This window comes from Mustelus asterias, chromosome 16 (genome assembly GCF_964213995.1).
Source record: "Mustelus asterias chromosome 16, sMusAst1.hap1.1, whole genome shotgun sequence".
Classification (NCBI taxonomy): domain Eukaryota; kingdom Metazoa; phylum Chordata; class Chondrichthyes; order Carcharhiniformes; family Triakidae; genus Mustelus; species Mustelus asterias.
The window spans coordinates 33,051,861-33,067,055 of NC_135816.1; the positions used below are offsets into that span (position 1 = coordinate 33,051,861).

Here is a 15,195-nt window from a genome sequence, read left to right on the forward strand (position 1 = left end):
GTTCCACCATTCATTTTGATCATGGCTGATCATCAAATTCAATATTCTGATCCCGCCTTCCCCTCATATCCCTTGATCCCTTTAGCCCCAAGAGCTATATGGCGCGGTACAGTGGTTAGCACTGCTGCCTCACAATGTCAGGGGCCTGGCTTGGGTCATTGTCTGTGCGGGGTTTGCATTGGCCATGCTGAATTCTCCCTCAGTGTATCTGAACAGGCGTCGGAGTTTGGCGAGTAAGGGATTTTCACAGTAACTTCATTGCAGTGTTAATGTAAGCATACTTGTAGCAATAATAAATAAACTTAAAAACTTTAAACTGTATAATTTCTTCTTGAAATCAGACAACATTTTGGATTCAACTACTTTCTGTGGTAGTCAATTCCACATGAAAAAGTATGGAAAGAGAAAGGTCATTGGTCCTATATTTTCAACAGTTTTTAAGGAAGTATGGAACAAGTCGAGACATTCAACCTGCAGGGTGGGACTTTACAGCCTCGTTCATCCCAAAACCGTAAAATCCCACCAAGGTCAACGGGCCTTTCCATGTTCTGCCCCTCGCCTGCTCTGATTCCTGTGACGGGTGGGGCAGTAAAATTCCGGCCTAGTTTGTTTATTGCATGGATGTAGAATTACGCTGTCATGATCATTACCCAATTACCTGAGGGAGCCAGCTAATCAAGAGTAACCTTTAGGATCATATAGGGTCTGTGAAAATTGTCTTTGATGCTCAAAGGAAATCAAGCAAAATGCTACATTATTAATCCAAATCTATAATTTGTGATATCCAATTATAATCTGCCACATCATCAAGAAAATAAAACTCTTCCAGGTTTATGAAGATTATCTCGGATACTACTCCTACATTAAAATCCACATTATTCAACTGTGACCATGTTACATTCCACAAGTAACATTCTCACAGCCCTGTTAGGACTGGAACCCAGTGTCCCAAAGAGTAATTGATAACTATGCCCTGCATTTATCATTCTAATCTCAATTTAACCAAATATTTAACCAGCTGTTATTCAAAGAAAGCAACAAGCACTGTATAACTGATCCCAATAGGAGTCCGTAAGTCTACTACTACTGTGAAACAAACCTTCAGTTTTCCATTTCACTATAGTCTTGATCATGTATCCATGATTTCAAAATTTGTGATCTTATTTAGAATTAAATAATGCAACTACAATCATCTTATTTATGTATTTCAGCATGATAAAATCTAAATAATTGTCCTCTTTTAGTCGTCTTTTCTTCAATCGAAGCAAATTAATTTGATTAGCTCCCTGTCAAAATTTAGAGGTCTTTGTCCCCCAAATAATCCTTGTTGAATTCAACATCTGATTCTCTAAATAATGTAATTGCATCAATTTATGTTTTTTAAGTGTAGGGAATCTGAATTGCACTTAGTATTTCAAAAGTAACTTTAACACTAAGTTATATAGGAATACAACAAGAAAATACATCTGATCATTAATTTGAAGAATAAATCTTAGCTTTGGCTACATATTTTCAGCAGATGGTGGTATTCTTACTTTTTTTACTCTGACTTTAGAAATGAACACGCATCAACTGTGTACATAACATATTATATTTCCTGTACCGGCCTTATGAGTAGTGTAAAAAGCAAATGCATATGAGTAGTGTAGAAAGCAAACAGCCAGAACAAACCCTTGTGGAATTCCATTACTCACTATCCCCCCAACAAGGCAAGCCATATCTACTTGTCTGCATCTCCTTCTAGATTGCAAATGGCAATAACGAGGATAGTCTTTCTTTGAAAGACATTTTTTTTCGAGTTCTCTGCCTGAAGGCAGGCCCTTGGTGCTTATTTGCTGAACCAAGTTAAAGTGGCATGATTATTTTAACATGGGTAGGGTGAGGAAGCAGGCCCTACGTTCAGCTAGAAGGAGGATTGAACCCTGCGCTTTTGGGATTCATCTGATCCACGTGCTAGTCATCTAGCCAATTGAGTTAAGCAGACTCCCAGAAGCAATCAGAATTCACACAATTCCCATGTCGAAAAAGTCTTGATAGCAGGATTGCCTTATTAAATGTAATCCTGATGGGGAGGCCCCTGACCCATTCGCACCTGGCCTCAGTCCCTTAAAAGGATATTGATAGGGCTGAAAATATTTGACCAACAGCAATTTGTGGGGTTGCTACAGCTTATGGAAAGGTGAAATTCCTTTTGAGAGGAAATACTGGTCTGGAGTTTCTGCCAAGTTGTAAATGTTTGGGGAAATTTACCCAAAATTGGCAAAACCAGCATAGAAGACTGGAGAATTAGTTGAATGTAATAAATTGAGCATAGTAAACACAAAAACTGGTCATGTTTCCAGAGTAAATCAATCCTCAAGGTGAGTTTCCACTAATTGTACTAATTTGGGTGGCCTTCAGAGAAACTTTTAAAAAATCAGCTGGTGCTTTTGGGTGCAAGGACACTAATAGACATGCTTTAGAAGCTTTTGGATTTATATATTTTAATTTAAGGGACTGTCTACTGTCTCCTAATATACCTAGCAAATGGTTCTATATTTTCTTATAGTAATTTTCAGTAATTTAAAATTGGCGTATTCACCTGTGGTGAACTAATCACTGATTAAATGCGTAATTGTTTTTTGATAGACCCATTTTCAGCCGTATTAAGCAAACTACACCAAGTTACTAATCTTAAATATATCAAGGAATAATTTTTTAAAAAGCAAAATAAAATGTTTTAAACCACTGCCCATTTGTGCTGGTTTACGGAAGATTTTGTATTTGGTGATATGGAAACAAATTTAAGCAGAAACCCGAGGAGATGGAAACACTTGTGCAATTTTGGGTGGGATTTACATTCAGATCAATGGTTATGGCAAGGTGGGAAGTTTACTCCACCATGTTGAACGACAAGAACTGGATGAATCTCTTTCTGAATGCTAACAGATTAGAAATTGTCGAACCAATGGCTTCAGCCAAATGGGTGTTCAGCCAAGAATTTTTTTTCTCGTCAATTGGCCAGATCTTGGGGCTAAATTCTACTTAGCAGGCACCTGCCTGAAGTTGGTACAAGATGTTACACTGAATGCTAAAAAAGATTAAGCTAGCTAGATTCTGAAAATAAATCTAACCCAAAAAACAAACACCACCAGCTGGAGTGGTTGAATATCTTACGTGTGGACATTTATGTGTGGTGCAGGTATATAGTTTTTAAATGTATTTCAATGGTAAATGGATGTAATAATGGAGAAGTAGTAATTTGAGCTTTATTGAATCAAGATCAGATTCATGCCTTTCAGTGAAAGGGGCACTGTTATCCATTGGTATCCCTTGTTCTGATAAACCAGTATTTCCAACATGATAGAAAAAATGTAGATTTAAAAAAAAAATCTGTGCATATTTTAATTATTACATTTTAATGAGCAAAACAATAATAGGTGCTTGGTGGCAGTTGTATAAAATCTGGTGCATAAGTTTCACTTTTATTCATGTTTTTAGATTCTATAAATAGTCAACAGCAACATACTTGAATATTGAGACAACAATCAGAAAATAGAAGATGAACTATATGCCAGAAGATCTGTTTCATACAGTAATATATTGGGGAAACTTTGATTGTTAATCAATTTTTAGACAACGGTAGTGAAAGTAATAGACTCGAACAATGGTTGATCTTTAAAAGTTTTCTGTATATACAGAAAATGAGCAGGGAGGTTAAAATAACAACTAACAGCAGCAGTTGTGGACTGCACAGTCCTTGTGCAATATTATACTGTAAGAAAGTAGAAGGTTCACTTTCATGTTAGTGGTCCTTGGGCTCTCGGGATGTCAGCTGTTGCTACGGTCAATGTCAGTGATCATTTAATTTGCATGATAAGCTGTTTGGTCAAGTGAATATACCCCAAATGTCTTCAAAGTGCTACAACTGAAAATATGGAGCAGAATGAGTGTAGACCGAATGCACTGAAAAGATCTTAGTTCTCATTGTTTAACTTTTATTATTACACTAACTTTATTGTGCCATTTCTTAGAAAAGTAAAATATCTAAATTGTGCATGAGACCTTAACCAATTTATAATGAGAACCTATGGAGAATGAATGTTGAAATGTTCAATATATGTTTAATTTTAAAGTATATTTTCCCATTCCATTTTATTATCAGGCTCAATACAGAAGTACATGAAATATACAGTCAGTAAAGAAACATGGGCTCAGCTAGTCTGTGCCGGTGCTTATACCCCACGAGTCTCCTCCCATTTCAACTGCCTCATCTCAGTTTCAACATACCTTTCGACTCTCTTTCCCCTTATGTACTTAGCTAGTTTTCTTTTGAAAGCATATGAACTTTTTACCTCAATCACTTCCTGAGACATTCTATGATTCTCTGAATAAAAAAAAAATCTTTGTTTCCCTATTGGATTAATTAGTAATTATCTTGCACTTACAGTCCCACATTTTGGATTCTCCCAGAATATTATAGTCTGAGGGGATAGACTGGAAAGCTATGTGCTTTCAAGTTTCTGCTAGTGGTTCTTATGTTATGTGCAAGAGAATGAGAATTTAGGGGTAATATATATATTTTTTTGCTTTCCTGTCACATCTTTTTGACAGGGTGGTTGCAAATAGGCACCCACCATAAGTAAGTACTGTCATAATGTCTTCTGCACTATGCCATAGCTGGTTAGAATAGTTATGTCTTACATCTATGCCACAATATTACCTTTATTTTTGGCTCTATTAAACATAAAACAGAAATATCGGAGCTTACCCAACCTTCTTTAGCTACATTTTTATTATGAAAAATGTACTGAGAATGCAATATATAATCTGCATAAATGAGGCCGATTGGATGAGACATGAATAATGAAAATGAATATTAAGATCCATCTCTGAGTGAAGTATTTGCTGCACTCTAGCAATGGCATATGTTTTAGAAATTACATTAGGAGATAATGTTAAAATACTTTGCAGTCCTCAGACATGCTATATAAATATAATAAAATGTTAATTGTACTCTTGTTAAAAAGACTAACTTTCCCATTACAAATAACTATATCGTTTCAGGTACTACTTGTTAACAAGAGGAATCGTACAGCTGTGTAAAGCATCAATTGTCTTAATGCAATTAACTTCTATTGAATGCAGCATATTTTTTGAAGTTTTAGAATTACTCACATGGAAGTTATTAAAATTCTATCATTTAATAGGATCAAACAACCAAGATAAAACAGTGCAATATTGGAACATTAATATACCACCGTAGAACATTAATATGCCGTGCTACAGTGCCAAGATCTGGGTTCATGTCCATGCTTCTCGACAATGGCAACTTCCAGATCTCATCTCTGCCTTTGTTACCTTTAGACTTGACTATTCCAATGCACTCCTGGCTGACCTCCAATCCTGTATCCTCTGTAAACTTCAGATCAAAATCTCTGCTGCTCATCTTCTAACATGCACCAAACACAATTCACCATCACTCCTATGCTTGACGGCTTACACTGGCTTTTATTCTGTCATTGCCTCAATTATAAAATTCTCATCCTGTTTTTCAAATCTTCCATGGCGTCAGATCTCCTGTCTCCTCAGCCTCTTTCAGTCCTACAACAATGCAAGATCTCTATGTTCCTCCAGTTCCACCTTCTTATATATTTCCAATTTACATCACTACAATATTAGCAGCTGTGCCATCATTTGCCTTAATCTCTGTAATTTCCTCCCAAAACCTCTCCACCCTTATAGCTCTTCTTTAAGACGTTGCTGAAAACCAAGCTTTTGGCTGTCTATCCTAATATTTCCTTGTCCATTGAGTCAAATTTTGTTTGATAACGCTCTTGCAAAGAATCTTTGGATAGTTTTACTATGTTAAAGATCCTAATGCAAATTGTTCATGTGACAGTCAAATGCTGAGCAAAGATATACATTCGACAGATATGCATTCAACACTGAAGTAATAAACTACTATACATCATCTAGAAGGTGGCTTGACAGTAGCATCATCAGAGGCATGCCTATACTTTTGACCAGGAGATGGCAGAAAGAGTGAGAGAAATAAAATATTCCATAGAAATAACGACAGATAAAAATAAATCTAAAAGGCACGAGTTAAAACAAGAATGGTTATAAAATATACGATGGGATACCAATATAAAAATGCACACTTTCTCTTTTTTTAGCTTTGCATATAATCTAATATTTAGTTCTATTTTTGCTGCATCATAAAATTGTATCTTAGCTCTAGAACCACGCATTTTTATTTTAAATTTGTAGTTTTATTGATTCTCTATACTCACTGAAGTTCAGGATGTTAGTTTAAGGCAATGAAAAACTTCTCAAGCAAATGTCAACATCACGCACACCCAGGTCAACTATAGCACAATCATATATAAAGTCCCAACAATGTCTATAGAAATAGTTACTATGTGTAGTGGCATTACAAATGCATTGAAAATAAATGTCTTTACAAGGTTGGTACACATAGAAACCAGAGCTACTGTTCCTTGAATGTGCCCTAAGCGTCCCTCCTACTGAACCAGTGTAGCATTTCTTTTTCCTACATTAAGCAGCCCTGTGATTGAACCTGCCAATTTAATTGCAATTTAGGCAGAATTGTGGGTAGGTTGTGTTGCGAACTCGTATTCACTAGGAACTGAATTGAATCACATCCAAACTCATTTTGTTCACAAAATAATATGTTTCCAGAAGACAGAGTTATAGAGAGAAAAATAAAACTGTGGATCAAGCTGGATAGATATCCTAGGTCAATAGGTGAAAGGACTGCATAGTAATTCTACACGTCTATGCTCCCACTTCTCTCTTCGATCTTGTTTGCCTCTTGCATTGCATTAATAATAATGTGACCATTGGGTTACCAAGTGGGATGAATTGTTGTGCCTGGGCATTTTCCAAACCAATTCCTATGTGACCGCACCATTCAGATATTAATTAAACAACAACTACATTTGTTAATGGGTGGAAAATGTACTTAATGCACTTCAAGAGGATATGCATTCCACTCTCATGTCAAATAATACAAAATGTCCGAAAGAAGGTACACTTATTGGTACCTTGCAGACTGAATTCATTTTGTGCTGTTTGTGAACATAAGATGGTGTACAGCAGTCTAATTGGCATTTTGAACTTCAGGGCTTTAATTGAATGAGCAGTCTTAAGTGATAACTGAGTTTGCTTTTAAACAGCACATTTACAATGATACCCAGCCAAAATCACTTTGCATCAAAACATCAGTATAAATGCAGCCTCAGTTGCCGCTATTATCGTGTTTCTTGCTTTAAGGTTATGGCTTGAGGGCAAACATTTTGTAAAGAGATTCCTTAAATGTGTCACTATAGGTTTTCAGCCTGTAACTTTTTGAATAGTGAAGTACTGTCCAGAGTTCTCACCCATCATGTTATCAGGGAAAAACATCCTGGTGTCACATCAGGGGAGTTCTACACCAAATGTCAGCTTCTTGACTGCCTAAAACCAATAGTTTCAAAGCATTAAGCCATGGTAACAAAAGGTGACTGAAAGGTATCAATAAGCACACTAATATATCTCTTTCTGACAGAGTAAAGCAAAAGAGATTATATATGTCAATTGGCTTGGAGGAGATACTGCACCCAACAGTGTGAAGGTCATTAATATAGATTTGAACTAACTGAAGAACCATGTCTTGACATCAGTATCTCCTGATGATAATTCAGCTATCTCACACTGTTAAGCTCAGTAACCCCTCCTATTTAGTATCCCCTTCCAGCTTAAGCAAAACAAATAAAACAGAGGTAGATAAATGAAAAAAAAAACAAAATGTATGTTGAAGTTAATCATAATTCTTGATTTTTTTTGAGGATGCACTGATGGTAAGATTTCCTCCCCAGGGTGCCTGGCATGCTCAGGAAGCTGAATTTCCTTTCCCATTTCATCAAAATGCATTAGTGACATACCAGTTTCACATAAACTCTGCAGCATGTGATTGGAAGTGAGTTATTGCATGTTCAATCTAAAAAAAAGCTGCACTTCGAAAAAAAACATTAACAGTAGGGAGAAAGGAATAAAAGGAGGCACAGAGCATATTGCCAGGTTGATGAAACCACTTAATTGTATCTACTATATTTGATGTTAATGAACAAGACCAGGAGATTGTTATATTTTGTACTGGTGGGAAGCAATATTACTACAGAGCTATTACACACCTTTGGTACTATATTTGTTCATTTGATGTCTTTGTTAAATTGAGAAGACAGAATGTCAAGGAAAAGAAGGACGAAAATAAAATAACTATCCACTAAAATAACATTCTGATTTCTGTCACTTGTTTTTATTTTACCAAATTACAGTTGTATTATGGGTGAGAAATTTTAACTTTTGGAATAAAATGTAATTCACAGAAAGATGAAACTTAAATTTAACACAAACTAGGAAACACTAGGAAATCCGAAAAGAAATATGGACCAATAAGATATAGGTATCTGCCAGCATTTTGAATGTTTTGCAGCTGTGGGGGAGAGTTTTTCCATTCCTATCTTTTTAAAAAGGAATTTTCATCACGCTGATCTAACCAACTTGGTTACACAATCTCAGTCAATTGTCAATGTCAGGCTTTTTAGTCAAAATGTGACATTGTCAGAAATGACTGAAAGGCAATTTACTTTGCTTATTGAAACTTTATTAGAATTCTCTGCTTGTGAGTCAGAAGAGGGTATTCCTCCAGGTATTTGCGTTTGTTTTCTTTGATCCTCAAGCATTTTTTTTTACAGCTGCAGCCATAGTGACAAGTGCATGGTGAAGATGATTATCATTGAATATAAGAACACATTTCATTATTTTAAAGCATTGGGGTATGTAATAGTCCAGAGGCTATAACTATTCTGTGTAGACTGTATCAATTGTTTATAACTGCAATGAATGGGAATATATCCTTTTAAATATTAATTTTTGGATTAATCTTCTATTTCAATTTCCAACCTGACTTGCTTAGTTGAGTAGATTCCCCTCTTGAAGGTGCAGGCTCCAAATGTATTTCTATATTCCGTGGGTTTCCATAATGTGAGAGAGCATTTGTTTCATTGTTCAAAAGCAAACTAAAGTAATGTAGCATTTTAAAGAAAAAAAATAATGAATCTTAGGAACAATTTGTTCAACACTAACAATATCATCAATTTCTAACCTCAGCGTTTAGAACAGTTTAGACTGTTTAGAATTACAGTGGTGGTTGTGATTTCTGATAGATTAATTTGGCCCCTATTTTATATTCAGTTTGTAAAATAATTCAGTGAAGCTAATGTCAACTTTTATTATACGAGGTTGACGCACCATGAGTTAACCGCGGTCTGTTTTTTTTCAATCTGTACGCGGTCTTTTCACAGGGAAAGCATTTTAAAAGAAATCTAAAAGAATTATGTTTACTCTTCAACATCACATTTCAAAACGCACACGCCGATGAGAAATCAATGGCTGAGCCTTGTGAATTTCAAGCAGGAACTGTCCAGTCTTAAATGATTTTGGTCTTTCACGTTTAAAACATGCTTTAACATACACTTTATGCAAAACGGCGACGTTAACACACAGACTAACTAACCATTCTACAAAGTAGAATTCATTTAACGCGCAGTTAATTAATTATAACAGTCAGTGACTCAAGAGGATGGTTTATACAGAGACCCCTTTCCTGGCCTCTGGTTATGAGGGATCAATTGATTTGACTACATTCCATTGCGATATTTTGCAATTTCTGTTAGAAGAGTCTAATTCTGACCCGAGTGTCCATTTGCTCCAAAGCAGCTCGACAAAGAATGTCCACTCGGGAAACACGGTCGCCGGGGACACACAAATGGGTGAATAAAAGAAATGTCTCTTACCTGAATCTGCAGAGAAGGGCGACTTCTTCTAGTGATGTTTCCGTTTCGTGCTGAATTTAGATCTCTGATAAAGCAACCAAACCAAATAATTAGACACGGGCGGGAGAGAAATTTGTTGAAAATAAGTTTCGCTCGACAGAAAACGTGGAGAATTATTAACGTGCTCAGTAATGACCGCCTCTCGTGTAGGATCGGCACTGGCTTCAGTCAGCTCACTGGTTAGAAATGGTAAATTTAAGGGGACATGGGCAGCACAAAGATTATTGGCTGCAATTGTGCCGAGTTAGCATTTGGCGTTATTTCAGTAAATTCCAACAGCTATTGCAGTAGCCTCATGTGTGCCATCGCTGTCAAAGAATTCATTTTAATTAGCGCATTGACTTTTGATTGGGAAGCGGGCGTTTGGCGGCCGTAATAAAAGAAAGCTCCGAGTTAATGACTTTCTTTAGGTCAAAATGACCAGCTTCTCCTTTCCAGAAGCGAAATGACTGCATGAAACCGTCTATTATTTTCCAGGCGCCAACTATGGAGGGCAAGAGAAAATCTCTGAGAATATTAGTCACATTCCGTGTACAAATCTGAATAGCCACTGCACATTCCATCACGTTGCTCTGGTCACGACTTTGCAAAGATGTTCTTAGTCTCCTATACTCTGTTCCAAAAATTAGAATCTTTTCTCCACCTGAATTTAGGTAACGCAAATTCAAAAAAAATCCTTAAGGTGAAATCTGATGGTTAATTAGCAAATCGAACAGTCCTTATACATTTGCCCCCCCCCGAGTTTCCCCTTGGCAGGTAAGATCCAGGCGCAAGGACAGCAGCGAACCAAACAAATTTTATCTATAATTTCCTTTCCTTCGGTCGATATCATGCACTTGTTTGATTATACTGACTTATTTGTATAGTGTGTTGCCCCCCCCCCAACGCCGACCAGAATCAGCGGAGATAGCACTTATATATTTATCTACCCCACCCACAGCAGAAACATCACAAATCCACAGGCCCTCCTGTGACTCTCGATAGTTTGAACTAAATACTATGATCAAAACAGAACTCTGCAGAGGACTGACTATCAGATTTCAGCATTTTCCTTACAAAGACACCCCCTTCTTTTCATCCCTGAGTTGGTCCCGAGACAGAATCACTGCCTAAGACAGAGGCCAGCTCCTTCTCAACCAAAATTGTGACTATTTATTAGGAGGCAGTGGATAATTATTTTCTTTTTTAAAAAGAAAATATATTCCGCCAAGGCTGTGCATGCCGCGAATTTGTGCCCGATACTTCTGCTATTGAATATGTAACATCCTTTAAAAATGTGTTAAATAATTGACTTATATTACAAAAGCGGTGCCACTAAGCGTTTAGAAAATATCAGAGGTCGAGAGATGATTTTCAAATATCGGTTTCCAAATAATACTTACTTGTTCTTGATTTGAGTCCATGGTGAACAGGCCATTCAAATAGTGCAACGTTTCAAAGTCTAACTATTATTGACCTGGCTTCAATAAGTACACCTTTATAATAACCGTTTATATTGCGAATTATTTCCAAAGCACAATATATCGTGTTGGAAATCTTAGGTTTTTAGCAGTGAAAAATTGCACTTCTTTATTTATACCCATACATTGTGTGGCCTTCTCTCGGGCCTTTTCGAACCCGGGCCACAGTGTTGGTGTTTAACAACTGGCCGTGGAACATTTTACAGAAATGTTTAATCAAGTCGTATTGCTGTTCCTTTTGCTAGTTTTTACACACGTTGACTGCTGTTCAACACTTATTTTAAGACACTGTTGGAAGTACGAGGCAATGAAAGTCATTTCTTGTGAGGTGTTGTGGGCTTCCATGTATCGTTCAGGGAAATCCTTTGGGCGGCTCACTATAAACAATCTGTATAAGAGGGGTATTCTGAAAAGGCTGAGAGACCGTTTTCGTTATTTGATGGGAGACAGATGTTTGCCAATTTAATCTGAAATATTTTAATTAATTCAACAATTACATTCAGATTGTAAATGTAAGCGGAAACGTATTACAATGGAAAACAATTAAGCTGGCAGTGAATTCAGCAGGTAACGTACGTTTAAAAGAATGTAGCAGTCGATTATTCATAGATATATATTTCATAGGGCCAAATTTAAATTGCATTAGGGGGATATTCTCTCCTCATCGCTGACCTGTTTTTTTTACTGGAGCGTTGGATGTTACTTGGCATTCTCTCTACCGTTGCTATATAAAACGCAGCAAATGCTGCGTTAGTAAGTGCCGAATTCTTGAACTAAAACGAATGGCAAACCACTCTTGAAAACATGACTTAAAGCGTTTGCAGATTCCAATAACAATCCAGCAACATTCGGTTTACCGAAAAGAAAATCACTTAACATATATTTTGCCGCATATCTTGCAACCCAGATGTTTTCATATTTAAAGTGGAACTCATGACAAACACTCCACGATTTAATCAGGGCTACACACACACACAAACATACATATCCGGCCTACATTATTGGTAAAATCAATAATCTTAACACTAAGGAAATGTTTGATTCGGTTCAAGAACAAGCGGGAACCGCGTCATGTTTTTGACAGAAATATAATTTCTCTCCCTCCGAATACATTATTGGGGCTGGGTTTGCCTTTCATTTCAAACACTTAAAACATAACCCATTCTCCAGTTGGATCTGTCCCCAGTTATAATTATGATCGCGCGTTTCGAAGTGCGAATCTATGTCTGTCTGCAACTGCTGTAACCCCCTAGTGACATTTAACATTTTTAACTATGCGTGTTTTTTAAAAAACATGTTTTGCTCCCTTTCTTTACTTCATCGTCTCGGTAACATGTTGAACCACGCTAGATGATTGCTGTGCAGGTTGAGTCGAGATACATTCTGAGCGTCTGGAATTGGCGTGTGTGTGTGATGTTGCTGTTAGGGGAGAAATCCTTCTCTCTCCTGCACAGCGACTCCGATTTTTAAAATAATCCCAGTGAGGGGCTGCTTCAAGAAGTTCTATCTTTAGTCTGAAACACATGCGGTAAAGTAGGAAAGAGCCCAATGCGAGCCTTTTTTTTTAAACAGAGGCAATAAAACAAGATTTACACTCCCCGTTTGTTTCTTTTCTCCCTCTGAAAGTACACTTTGGAACTTTCTGGTGTGTCGGTCGCAGGTCTGACGAACCACAGAGTTTGTACATAATTTACACACGGTGTGAAATCCGATAAAACCCCACAGGCGAGCGGTACCCCCCCCCCCCCCTCCTTTCCCCTTCCCCCAACAACCCAATTTACAACCCAGAAATTAATCTTTTCATAATGTCTACTCCCCCAACACAACACTTTGGAAAAGAGTAACATTTGAAGTTTAAGAAAAAGGAAGGCGGAAGAGAATTTAAATCAAATAGCGAAGAATCAAACCTCAGTTTCGCTGCTGCTTTTTTGTGACCGTGATCTTTAATCACATTGCCACCGAGTGCTATCCTTTGTAAAGGATTTATTTTGAAATATTGGCAACCTTTTCCGCGCTAACACTGTGATTCATCTTAATTGATAGACATTGCAACATTAAAAAAATAAAGCACGTGTTTGATTTCTCCATTCTGTCTTTCACATTTTGAAAGTGTGGACTCACCATTTATCTGCATGGTTTGGGCGAAGTTCTGCTGTCCCGGATAACGTGCTATTCCACATTAGTGAGAGTTACCAGCCAGAAGCGGTGAGTCTGGGAACAGGGATGGGGTTGCAGTGGGATCGGGAATGGGAAGTTGGGTCGGCAGCTGCCTCCGTGCCTGACATATGACGTCAGGCCTCCCCACCCTTGGGACCAGGCTGTGTGCTCACTCAGCACAGTCTCTGCAAGAGAGCTGGAGGTGGCTTTTTAAAAAATATATATAATTGTAAGTGTGCGTGTGTGCCGGATTTCTGTGCTCGGCAATGGTTACAACCGAGAGAGAATTGGGCTCACTCAGTCCACAAACAGCTGCTTTATTTAAGTCCGGCCACCCTCTGATACTGGGTAAAGACTGAGGATTTGCCAATGCCCTTTCCCAACCTCCCCCCCGCCCCCCCCCCCCCCGCACCCCTCCCTCCTCCACACCTTCGGAATTACTGCAGTTCTGACCTTAGCCACTTTGATCCTATGTAAATAAGTACCTTTCATCTGTTTATGTTGAAATATAAGCTAAAGTGTTGCTTTTATAATCTTTTGGGAGCTTATCTTGTAAACAAGCGGATTAGGTACATTACTTTTCTGGAAAGGTGACATCTGTTTTTATTTACGGAGTGGCATTGCCCACAAGATGTGCTTGGGTGCAGGATCTCAAGTCATGGCAGCTGTTAGGCGAACCTTTATTTTGTTTAGGAGGAAAACGCACCCTTTTCCACCTTTCAGGTAATTATACTTCTCATCCCCTCTCCTTTCTTACTAATCTCACCTTGCCACACACCTTGCCTGGGAGAGAAGGCTGCGGTGAGCTTGTTGACCCGGGTTCTGTTATTGCGACGCCGTCTGGGGGTCCAGGTTGGGGCGGCGCTTTCCCTTAAACTGAGCGGACGGCGGGACTGGAACAAGGAACTCAAGGATAGTGCACGCATCATTGGATGTACCATTCATCCCACAGATTCTGTCACTGTTTATTGGTGCTGCAGTAATGTCGCACCTTCCTGTTTACCCCATGGTCATGTGTGAGGAACATTGTTATCACACAGTATTTAAACCAATCAACTGAGTTTTAATTATAAACACTAGCCGCATTATTGCTATTGCGTTGGCCAACTGTACAAATACATTCGTTTATTGAATTTAATATTTTCCAATAAAACTATATTTCATTTAAAGTAAAGTTTATTTATTTGTCACAAGTAAGGCTTACATTAACACTGCAATGAAATTACTATGAAATTCCCCTAATCACCACACTTTGGCGCCTATTCGGGTCAATGCACCTAACCAGTCTTTCAGACTGTGGGAGGAAACCAGAGCACCCGAAGGAAACCCACACAGACACGGAGAGAATGTGCAAACTCCACGGACAGTGACCCAAGCTTGGAATCGAACCTGGGTCCCTGGCGCTGTGAGACAGCAGTGCTAACCACTGTGCCACCCCTTCATGCCTTCATCCCATTAGCCACTGAACACAGTTAACGTGTCATTTGGCTGCAACCGATACAGCCATTTCAGCTTCTTAAAAGTGACAATTTAATCCTGGAGTCAGATCCTAACTTGACTGCAAAAATGGGGAAACCATGTGGTGTACGATGGCCAGTAGCAAGGTTTGGGTTTGAGACTCAGCGAAGTATAGTTCCAAAGATATGTAAGTAGGTTTCAAAATACCCCAAGTATTCCATTGGGCCTCTAGTACATTT

The 15,195-nt window shown here is 38.1% G+C and overlaps 1 protein-coding gene across 3 annotated transcripts in view; it reads right to left on the minus strand.

Moving 5' to 3' along the window:
* Window positions 1–14,495, minus strand: part of pitx1 (paired-like homeodomain 1) — a 43,594-nt gene extending 29,099 nt beyond the window's left edge. Inside the window, exons 1-2 of one of the 3 annotated variants that reach the window (XM_078231585.1) lie at window positions 14,265–14,495; window positions 9,843–9,906 (exon numbers count right to left, since the gene is read on the minus strand). Coding sequence is in view for 1 of the 3 variants with exons in the window: in XM_078231583.1 (XP_078087709.1) it covers window positions 7,386–7,410 (25 nt within the window). In the remaining 2 variants the exon portion in view is untranslated. Of the gene's footprint in view, window positions 1–7,385; window positions 7,432–9,842; window positions 9,907–13,462; window positions 13,798–14,264 lie in introns of those variants that run through there. The other 2 variants (XM_078231584.1, XM_078231583.1) reach the window with 2 other exon arrangements.
* Window positions 14,496–15,195: the final 700 nt, after the last annotated feature.